Here is an 11,684-nt window from a genome sequence, read left to right as displayed (position 1 = left end):
AAGGACTTCAGTTTTTTCTCTAATGTACACAACAGTTATTCAAGGATTGATTTCTTCTGCCTTCCTCAACAATACATGTACAAAGTAATAGAATGTCAGATTGAACCTATAACTCTGAGTGATCATGCCCCAATCATATTGAAAATAGACCTGGGCAGGTACTCTTTTTTCAGATATTGGAGGTTGAATGTATCTCTACTGAACAACACAGAAATAGTAGAGGATTTGAGACAACAATTAAAAGAATACTTTGAGATAAATGATAATGGAGAAGTTAACCCGTCAATTTTATGGGAGGGAGCAAAAGCAGTTATAAGAGGGAAAATCATACAGATATCATCACAACTGAAGAGGAGGAGACTGGAGGAACAGTTGAGCCTAGAAAACAAGATAAAGCTCCTAGAAATACAACACAAAAATAATAGATCATCTAATACTGCCACTGAACTTAAGGAGGCCAGAAAATCTTTGGATAAGCTTTTATCATATAAAGCAGAGGGAGCTCTACGATTCTCTAGACAGAGATACTATGAGATGGGCAACAGAGCCAGCCGCCTCCTAGCTTTCCAACTTCGCAAGGCTCAGGCCAACCGAACTGTCTCTAAGGTTGTTCATCCAACAGTGGCAAGAACAGTATCTCATCCCAAGGAGGTGGCAGATGCATTTGCATCATTTTACCAAAATCTGTACAAAGAACCCAAATTACAAACAACAACAGACAATACTAACACCTTCTTAGCTAATTTAAACCTCCCTGAATTGTCAGAAGAAGTATCGCTAAGCATGGTAACACCAATTTCAGAAATAGAAATAAGAGATGCAATAAAAAGATTGAAAAATAATAGTTCGCCAGGGGAGGATGGCTTTTCTGGAGAATTCTATAAATGCTTTATAAATGATTTGGTGCCGATCCTAACCAGGGTGTTTAGATACGCTCTCTCCAAAAATGACCCCCCTGAGACATGGTCACGGGCCATTATATCTGTGATTCATAAAGAAGGAAAGGACCCAACACTCTGCGAAGGATATAGACCCATTAGCCTGATATGCAATGACCAGAAATTATTGACAAGTATTTTAGCACGAAGAGTCCAAAAACATATTACAACGCTGATTAACCCGGATCAAACAGGATTCATTCCCAGCAGACAGGGTGCTAATAATATAAGAAGAACTCTTAACATTATTACCTGTTCTAAGAAAAATAAGCAGACATCAATGCTCATAAGTTTTGACGCACAGAAAGCATTTGATACGGTGAACTGGGACTTCTTGTACAAAACACTATCGGTAATGGGATTTCACCCAGAGTTCGTAAATTGGGTCAGAGCCATATACAAAAATCCAAAGTCGCGTGTCAGAGTTAATGGATGCTGTTCTGAGTTCTTCGAATTGCAGAGGGGGGTGAGACAGGGAGACTGCCTCAGTCCCTTGCTCTTTGCTATAAATATTGAACCCTTGGCAGCAGCTATAAGACAGAATAAGGAAAAAAAGGTATAAAAGACATGGGAAATAGAGAACATAAGATGTCTCTCTATGCAGATGATATCCTGACTTACATAAGTGATCCAGTCATATCTGTTCCTGCGTTGATGGACACTTTAAAAGAATATGGAGAACTCTCTGGCTATCAGATCAACCAATCAAAATCAGAGGCAATGATGTTAGTTGGACAATAGCCTATACAACTAACAGGAAGGCTTAATGTTCACTGGTCACAGGGATTTAGATACCTGGGAATTATCATTACAACAGATTTATCAAAACTGTTCAAGATCAACTATGGAAAATTGATGGGCCACATAAAAGCAGACCTCACAAGATGGGAAATCCTGCCACTCTCATTGATAGGGAGAATAGAAACGATAAGAATGAACATCCTGCCAAGATTGCTCTTTCTTTTTCAATCACTACCTATATATGTTCCTGCGGCCACTTTTACTGCACTTAACAAATGGTTATCCAAATTTATATGGCAAAGCAAACCTCCCAGACTTAAACTTAGAAGACTACTATGCCCAAAGGACAACGGAGGCTTGAACTTGCCAGACCTGAAAAAATATTACTGGGCAGCCCAATTACGAGCAATGGTTGCTTGGCTATCCCAAGAAACAGACACTATATGGGTGGGAATGGAGCAAAGTGAATGCCCAAATACACCACTGGACTCATTCCCATTCCTGACTTTGGACCACTGTGGGAAAAAGAGATTACCAACATATGGGTTAAAAATACTCTAAAAATATGGTCAGTTGTGAGGAAAAAATTAAACCTCCCCATGACTATATCCAGAGCTATAAGAATAGCAAGCAATTCAGACTTTCTTCCTGCTAGACTAGACAGGTGTTTTGAAAGATGGAGGGAGAGGGGTATAGTGGTACTGGACCAGCTGTTCGAAGGAAGTGTATTGAAGTCATTTGAACAGCTTCAAGAGAAATATGAGTTACCAACCCAAGACTTTTACAGATATTTACAAATAAGACACTATTTACATACACACCAGGAATGGGAAAAGCTCTGCTCACCACCATCCAGATTAGAAAAGTTCTTCATATCGACAATTGAAACAACAGTGAAAGCAAGGTTCATATCACATCTATACAGGATATTGCAGGAGGAACTAAAGGAGAATAATTTGGATATTAAAGAAAAATGGGAACTAGAGATGAACATAATAATCTCTGATGAACAATGGGAAAACTCATGTGAACAGGGACACAGAGTAACCAGTAGTCCTAACTGGAGGGAATTTGGATGGAAGATTAAAATGAGATACTTCAGAACTCCACTTATAACATCTAAATGGAGCAATACCTCAGCACAATGTTGGAGGGGTTGTGGCAAGGTGGGAGACCACACACATATATTTTGGGACTGTCCAAAGTTATCGGAATACTGGAAGAAAATACAAAGGGAAATAAAAACATGTTTATTTATTGACATACCGTTGGAACCATCACACTTCATTTTAGGGATATTGCCTGATAACCTTGAAGAAAATAGCCAAACAAAACTTCTGAGGGCCCTTCTTCTAATAGCAAATAAGGTAATAACATCTTGCTGGCTGAAGCCACAGCCCCCCACAATAACTCAATGGAGGGATAGAATCCAAGATATGTACAGGATGGAACACTTGACTGCACTATTACAACTTAAAAGAGAGGCATTCATAAACAACTGGTCTCCCATTGCTATACACTTCCATTTGATATGATAGGTAGAATATACATACTGATATATATTTCTTTTGTCTTGGTTTTTCCATTTATGCAGTGGACTTTTGCAGGCCTTTCTCTTTCAGAATACTATATTAATGTAATGTCATGTGTGATGTATTGTGTTTGTGGACAATGTTAATGTGTAACTCAATCCTGATAATCCTTGATCCGGATGGTTTGGGCCCAAGACATTCGTGGACTGTTAACCCCACTAGACTAAGACTTGTACCCGTAGCACTTAATTTCATGTAACGATGTGATGTACTGTATGACTGCATTTGATAAAAGGAAATAAAAAGAAGTTCAAAAAAAAAAAAAAAAAAAAAAAACAACTGAGTGAAAACTGATGAGGGTCCAGGGTCAATTTGAAATGTGTTATAGATCATTTTTATTTCATATTTGTCTCTATTGTAGTATCAAGGTTGGGTGCATAGAAGCTAAACGTCACTTGAAATGTTGTTATAAATTAGAGCTTCCATGCACTAGTCTTAGACGTGACAGGTCTCTGCTCTTTTCAAAGCTGTAGTAGTGTAACAATTTTTTACAACTGTTACCAAGTTGAGTTGACATATTTACTGACAGGCTAAACTAAATAAAAAAATAACTTCCATGCAAAGCGAGATATGAATTATAATTTATTAAATACTTTGTAGTAGTAGTAATTACCAAGACATTCAATGGAATGAACGGAAACAAGAAATTAGTGTAAACGTCACACTTAATCTTCAGGCTTCCTAAAAACAGTAAAAAAGTCAAATAAAAATAAATTTCAGATTACACATTGTGATGTCTACCATCAGTCTAACGGTGCTTGTCCACTACAGCGGAGCGGGCGGCGCGTTGGCGTCGACTTCCAATTCATTTTCAATGAAACCGGGCGTTGACGCTCGTGTAGGGCATTGTGGGAGCGTACGCGAGCGTCAAACCGCCCGGTTTCATTGAAAATGAATTGGAAGCTGACGCTCCGCGCCGCTGTAGTGGACACTCACCGTAAGTGCTCTGGGCCAAAAGAATACCCAACTGGGTGCATCACGGGGCAGTCATTGATTCCAGCTTTACATTTGATGTTTACATGATGTATACATGTTGAAAGGTTAGAAAGAAAAGTTGTGTGTAATCCCGTTACCTGTCTGGGAACAGAGACACAGATGTCTCACAGACGTCACCTGAGATGACACCCGAGTCATCTCACTCAGGTGTCATGGTGAAAACACTAGCTGAATAGCAAACCCCAAGCTAAAGTGCACACCAATCAAGTCATTTTGTTATCCAAGACAGTTGAATAAACGTTTAAAATATTTGGTAAAGCATATCATTACTGACTGAGAAGGATAAAAAATAAATAAAAAAAGAATAAAAAGCTAACATAGCAAAAATTATAGTGTGAGGAGGTAAACAAAAGTATAGATAGGAATGAGGTACTACAATATATCTCCCTTGCATTCTTTAATGTCAACACGAATAATGTAAATCTGTCAAATTATATTTTGATTTAAACAATGTATATGGCACACAGCATTAAAACAAGCATCAAACTAGAATACAGGCTTGCCAAGGACGGCATACACACGGACATCTAGTTGGAGACGCTATCGTCGAATACTTCCAGGTCGTGATCTATAAGCACACCAAAGAAAAAGAGGTTGTTGTTGCACTTTAGTTTTGATATTATTGTTGCACTGTGTCTGGTAGCTGAGATGTTACTTTACACTGTGTCTGGTAGCTGAGATGTTACTTTACACTGTGTCTGGTAGCTGAGATGTTACTTTACACTGTGTCTGGTAGCTGAGATGTTACTTTACACTGTGTCTGGTAGCTGAGATGTTACTTTACACTGTGCCTGGTAGCTGAGATGTTACTTTACACTGTGTCTTGTACCTTAGATGTTACTTTACACTGTGTCGTGTAGCTGAGATGTTACTTTACACTGTGTCTGGTAGCTGAGATGTACTTTACACTGTGTCTTGTGGCTGAGATGTTACTTTACACTGTGCCTGGTAGCTGAGATGTGGTTACTTTACACTGTGCCTGGTAGCTGAGATGTGGTTACTTTACACTGTGTCAGGTAGCTGAGATGTGGTTACTTTACACTGTGTCTGGTAGCTGAGATGTGGTTACTTTACACTGTGTCTGGTAGCTGAGATGTGGTTACTGTGCACTGTGTCTGGTAGCTGAGATGTGGTTACTTTACACTGTGTCTGGTAGCTGAGATGTGGTTACTGTGCACTGTGTCTGGTAGCTGAGATGTGGTTACTGTGCACTGTGTCTGGTAGCTGAGATGTGGTTACTGTGCACTGTGCTTGGTCAATACAGACTGTTCTTTGACTCTGTCCACCAACATACTGCAAAAAAATTATTCTAATCCTTGATATTCTGCTGAACATTCTAAATACTGTTGATGTAAATACACAAAATGAATAACCAAGTGTGGAAAATTCATGATAATGCAGACATTTGAGAGAGATATACCATTTGTAGATAAACATTATTCTGCTGATTGAATCAAATGTAAAGGGGACAGGTTTAAGCCTAGTTTATACTTTTGAAGTGGTCGCCGACAAAAAAAAAAAGTGTCGCTCAGGCTGCTGCATTTATACTTCGGCAAACAGTCGCCAGTGCTCAAGGTTCGCGTGACATAAACAGAATCATTTTACCGTTACATTCATAGCTATGGTTAGATTGTTTACGCTTTGTAGCCTAGGTGATCGATCGGAGAAAATGGCTGTAGCTAATTTTGAGAGGCATTATAAAGGTGTGGATATGTTCTAACTTGCTCTGCCAATCTCTCCTTTATTCCTTCCATCTTAAACAGCTGTTGAGCGTTCACTGAAAATTTAAAACAAAGCAGTCAACGACGCGTGCCGTCTATCTAGCCAATCAAACTTGCGCGACACAATGTGACGACATCAGCGCCAGTAGAAATTTCTCCTGGTAGGCGACACTTTCAAGCGACGGTTAAAAGTGTCGACCGTGATGCCATTTCTGTCGGCGACCTTTTCAAAAGTGTCTTCAACCTAAGTATAAATTGGGCTTAAGAGTTCCAAAGATCCTTCCAGGCTAGTGATACTGAGGTGTGTGTGTACAGTGTGTGTATGGACTCATGACAGATCCAGCGAATAGACCATGCCTACCCTGGGTATGGAGGTGGGGGGGCGTCATGTGGTCCAGACTTTGCTATGGCCTGCTCGTAGGAGGGCAGTCCTGGGGGCTCCCCAGCCTCCAGAGGGGGTGGGGGGAGGAGGCCAGGCTGAAGGGACACCTCATCCAGCCGCCGCATGATCAGAGAGGCGTTACTGCGTCTGTTACGCACCCTGACAGAGCTGGGAGGGAGACACACACATGCACACAACATGCACGCACACACACAAGCATATACACACAAAGACACACACACAAGCATTCACACACACACACACATGGTGTGTGAGAAATTAAATTGCAGATCAATTCCGAAATTCTGAGATCCATTTCTGATCCGGCGTCGGTTGTCCCGGAGATGAGGAATGCTCACCTATGGTGGGACAAATTGCCCCCCTTGCACCTGTGCTGGCAGAAGTACCAGAGCAGCAGGCCTACGATGATGACCAGCACCCCGGCTGTGATCAGCCCCACCAGAAGAGCAGTCACATCCAGCCTGGATGGGCGCTTGTCTTTCCCTGCAGGGTTCACAAATACACTAATGCAACAGAGACTACTTAAAAAAAATATTTTACAAAAAAGTCACATATTTTTTTATCAACCTTTCGATTTCTCGAGTCTTTCAAACTTTTTTACAAATATTTTTTTTTCAACCTTCGAAACTTTGTGGATTTTTTTTACTCCTCCCAAGTAATTTTTGAGAAACCTACCATGCAATTTACAAACAGTGCTTATAGAAAGAGTGGAATATGAAGGATCATAAAAGTGCATAGTTGTAACTTATCCATGGTTATGTAGGGTTAATGTAAAGTAGTGTGGTGAAGTTGTAAACTGTTAAACAAAGATCAAACACACATCACCCAAACATGTCACAAGATGAGATATTAACAGTGTTGCACAGTGCCTGCTAAATACCGTGCGTGAATCTGACCACTGAAATACTGTTTGAATTATAAAGGCACTTCTGATCTTTGATCTTCTGCTTTACGTCCTATATGCACTAGTTGTACATTCCAGCGGAGTCAAGTGACTGAGCGGTTAGGAAATTGGGCTAGTAATCAGAAGGTTGCCGGATTGATTCCCGGCCGTGCCAAATGATGTGTCCTTGATGGGCAAGGCACTTCACCCTACTTGCCTCGGGGGAATGTCCCTGTACTTTCTGTGAGTCGCTCTGTATAAGAGCATCTGCTAAATTATTAAATGTAAATGTTTCTTTTTACAAGCTTGAAATGCCATGCTCCTGTAAAACTGGCTTAAAAACAGGTTATGTAAAAAAATGTTGAAGGTTTGAATGATTGACAAAGGATTTTCATCTATTACAGGCCTACACGAACTGCATGAGTGAACTGTAAAATGGAATTTTAGGTTTAAAACAAACTGAATCCTTACCCTCTACGTATTTTTTCCAGAAGGTGTCCTGGAAAGTAACATGAAAACAATATCAGAGTATGTAAAAGTCAATAGGGTGCTTCTTTTATTTTTTATTTTATTTTATTTATTTAACTTCTGGCGTCAGTAATGGTGCAGTAGCCTACTTCTCCAGGGCCTATACGGAAACATCACTTAACTGTATCTGGAACATTCTCAAAAACTTCCCGGGCTTCCTCGTAATTACAAACTTCTTCGTAACACTCCCTTTCCAAGTTCCCGGGAGTGAAGATTTCAAAGTCAAACCGATTGAACAGTAGGTGGCGTCCCAGGAACTTATTCGCCTCGTCCGCTTCCACAAAAACTAGAGTATCAAACTAAATGTAAGAGGCGTGACACTTGGAACTGTGACCACCTGTTTGAGACCTGCTACAGTCTCGAATACGACGGGTGAATTCATGATGATTTGTCTTACCTTCTTTGGAGTGACCTTCTGTACCTGTGTTGTGCAGTACACTCTTCACACAAGCCAAGTCTCCATAAGGAAGCAGTTGATGTAGGAGTATTAAATACAAAAGCATGGCCATTCACCTGCGGCGGAGGAAACCGAGTCATAGCCTATTATTATAGCTAATAAACACACCCAGTTATTATCAGCAAGTCCTACAAAGCTATTGAAGTCCTGTGGACAACATATATGTTGGGTTAGGGTTGTGCTTATAAGCCTTTCCATAAGTTATACATATGACTTACACATATATATATATATATATATGTATGTACAGGCAATATTACATCCCAATAATTAAGTACAAGGCAAAAAGGTAACGTTACCTACAAAATGCCGAGAAACTGAAAGGAAACGAAACCCGCCTACCTTGAGTAATTAGCAAGCAAACTTCTGTGGTGTTCTACGACTTCGATTTGATAGCATTACCTCAACATTTTTACCGACTAAATTCGTAGTGCGTATTTTTAATAATCGACGTTTAGAGTTATTGAATAGCCTACATGAAGGTGAAATAATCCACGCTGCTTCGTAAAAGGTGTTCCAGGAACACAGCTGTTTACACCACGCAACTGACTCACTGCCTGAGTTACCTGTGCAGACCAGACTAATCGATCTTTTTGACTTGAAAGTTACATACCGACTGCATATGACGCAGCGTGTGAGACACTAGGGGCCTTACAGGCTAGTATGGATTGTTCTCTCGTCCGTTTGTCTTAATTAATTGCACAAGAAAGATAATGCTTATTTCTGTCTTGTGTTGTGATCTACAAAATTCCACTCGAAATGCAATCAATACGGTTCTTATTCCATTCCACTTAATTAACTAACTTGGAATCGCACTTTAATTTTTTCCAACACACTGACACAGTCAGCACCGTCTGTGTCGGGCCTAGATAGTAGTAGATAGTAGTTCTATATATTTTTTTACCTCTGTGGTATGGACTTTTGTGACTACATATATGCCTTTTTTTGTTAGTTTTTTGGTTTAGTTTTGTGACAGAGGTTAACAGGAAATGAGAGGGAGTGGATGACATGCAGAAAATGGCCCAGGGAAGGCTGGAATCAAACCCTGCCCTTCATGTGCACGCTCTCCGTTGAGCCAGCGCGACGCTAATTTTGTACTGACCAGTAAAAAAATAAACATTTAACCTCGTCCAAAAGCTGAAGGAATCACTTCATGGCCTCTATTCTTATATCCGTCTCGCAACCTCTGTCGAAGAACAGCGACCTTTGTTCGAAAGATTTACAGGGATTTTAAAGAAGAATCTTAGTTTAATGACCTTTTAATGGGACGAAAAGCCGTCTAAGTAATAATTCACACCGAATGGCAAGGCGGTCTATCCAGACAAGAACTTGGTGTTCACAACGCTGCCTCTTCACTTTTAAAAGAAGTGTATAAATTAGCCCTGTAAACCGGCACTTCTTGAAATAGCAGTTTTATGACCTTATAATGGTGCAGAAACGCTACCTTTATGTCAAGTTTCAGCTAGATAAATAGAGTGAAAAGATTCCCGTCAGCACAGAATTCTAAAAGACAAAAGTTGAAGACCCCAACCAAGTTTCCAGTTCTGTTTCAGGGTGTGAACAATAAACAAAGAGAGAGATAGTGGGAGAGAGGGAGAGGGAAGAGAGTGAGAGGGGAGAGAACTTAAGGGGATGTTGGGAGTTTCCTTGAATTTCTCCACTACATTTTTCTTAGTTCACAAGCCTAGTGTGTGGGCTCTCTTAGTTCCCTAGTCTAGTGTGTGAGTGATTGTGATGAGGCTGCACTACTGGGAACCAGAGAGAGCATGGCTCTGCTGGGAACGTGTCATGTGACCTGGTCTACCTGACAGGACCTGGGGACTCCTCCCAGAGCTGCGAGCGTGGGCAGGCTGGGAGACAGAACGTGATCGCATCACCAGCACACACACACGCTGCTATTGAACAGCCCTGTACAAACAGCATAGCCTGAACATATATATATTTACTATCTGTGTTCATTATAAATTATATAGACATTTTTATTAGTCTTCTCTTTTAAACTCAGCTGTAAAGCAACTGGAGTGAGAAAGGTGATATATAAATTACCAGATATTCTTTCGACTACTTTTCCCTCAACACTTCTGTATTTGCTTTGTATAAAAAACTTCTTGTAAATGACGGCTTGTGAAAATGTGTAGTGCACTTGTGGAAAAAGTTCCATAGACCTATTGTTTGGCCTAATGTTTATGATTTATAGTTGACCGTTGATTATTTTATTCATCCAAGTGGATGAAAAGGACAGAAAGGAACTGAGAAGAGCTCCAAGTGGACTAATTAACAACCGGTTTGTGTAGCTACTGATCACGTAGGTAAAAAACCCAGCACTGTTAGTTTCCTCAAGGATCACAATGACTTGTGCTTAGAGACTTGTTGCTCTTGTTGGTTAGTGGTAACTGATTTAAATAGTTGTACTCGCTGTGAAATATTTTTCTACTGTTGCTTGCTTTTCTACAGGTACACTTACAGCGATTCATGATGTTTAATTGTAACTTGCTTAACTACATGCTCTTATAGTTCTTCCCTTTGGCACTTATTTTGGTTGCTCACAATATGTGCTTCATGTTTTGGCTACACGCAATGTGTTTGGGGCCATCTTGTTGTTATTATCAGTGACCTATGTACTTTGTAAAGCTCTCTCTTGGAAGTCGCTTGGAAGCGTCTGCTAAATGAATAAATGTAAATGATATACACTAGTATGCAGGGAAGCATTCCTTTGACCTAAGTTAAAATTTGCAAAAGAAGTCTTGGATATCCTCACAGTCCCATAGGGAAGGAGCTCCAGGTCTTCTACATCTCAGGCCTGACTCAGTCCATTAATCATCCCAGTTCCCATCCAACAGTCTGGAACAGCGCCCGTCTCCCTGCGTGGTCACAACACCGGACACTCACTCAGCCTCTTCAGGCTTGGAACAAGGCCCGTTAAAGTACCGAGAATATTAGTAGACCAACGAATGGACTCTATTAGCTACTGTTAGCCTAGATCTGGAAATCAGAGGAGTAGATTCATACACAATCTAAATCCACGGTTTGTAGAAAAAACATTTGCCTTGATTGTTTAAAGAAATATGGTCTGTAGCTGAAATGTACGTCAGCAACCACTACACCTCAACTAAAACAGCGTTTCTAGGGCGACAGGCCGGTGAATACTAAATGACGACGGCTCATATTATGCCTCTATAATACTAGCGTGGCTGTTTAAAAAGGGCAAGGTTATGCAGGATGTGCGATATTCTCTCACCAATCAGTAGTCGGCCATGTTTCAAGACACCTTGTTGTATCATTCCAGCCCGTGTGGGACCTCGACAAAGACGTACCCCCAAAAAACACCCGGAACAAGATTCGTGCAAAGGACCCCCCATATATTGCAAGTCGGGTTAAGCCAGGTATCATTCAGTGGAAAAGCACCATAACACCTGGAGTCAGGG

General features: G+C 40.6%; 1 protein-coding gene across 1 annotated transcript; it reads right to left on the bottom strand.

Moving 5' to 3' along the window:
- Positions 1-4,483: 4,483 nt before the first annotated feature.
- Positions 4,484-8,857, bottom strand: prrg4 (proline rich Gla (G-carboxyglutamic acid) 4 (transmembrane)). Its single transcript, XM_047051856.1, has 7 exons — positions 8,602-8,857; positions 8,200-8,315; positions 7,925-8,088; positions 7,746-7,773; positions 6,730-6,874; positions 6,350-6,538; positions 4,484-4,835 (listed from the first exon to the last, which is right to left on the bottom strand). The coding sequence occupies exons 2-7, from the start codon at positions 8,309-8,311 to the stop codon at positions 4,808-4,810; spliced, it is 666 nt and encodes a 221-aa protein (XP_046907812.1). The 5' UTR covers positions 8,312-8,315; positions 8,602-8,857; the 3' UTR covers positions 4,484-4,807.
- Between the last annotated feature and the right edge of the window lie 2,827 nt (positions 8,858-11,684).

Source organism: Hypomesus transpacificus, unplaced genomic scaffold (genome assembly GCF_021917145.1).
Source record: "Hypomesus transpacificus isolate Combined female unplaced genomic scaffold, fHypTra1 scaffold_184, whole genome shotgun sequence".
NCBI classification, from domain to species: domain Eukaryota; kingdom Metazoa; phylum Chordata; class Actinopteri; order Osmeriformes; family Osmeridae; genus Hypomesus; species Hypomesus transpacificus.
This window is presented reverse-complemented; position numbering and strand designations above follow the sequence as displayed.

What these genes read in the sequence shown, in the direction of transcription:
- prrg4 (XM_047051856.1), bottom strand. Translation starts at nt 8,311, where the DNA reads ATGGCCATGCTTTTGTATTTAATACTCCTACATCAACTGCTTCCTTAT. An exon ending in CTGGAAAAAATACGTAGAGG is followed by an intron (nt 6,875 to 7,745) that starts GTAAGGATTCAG and finishes TGAACCCTGCAG; the next exon opens with GGAAAGACAAGCGCCCATCC. An exon ending in GGCAATTTGTCCCACCATAG is followed by an intron (nt 6,539 to 6,729) that starts GTGAGCATTCCT and finishes TCTCCCTCCCAG; the next exon opens with CTCTGTCAGGGTGCGTAACA.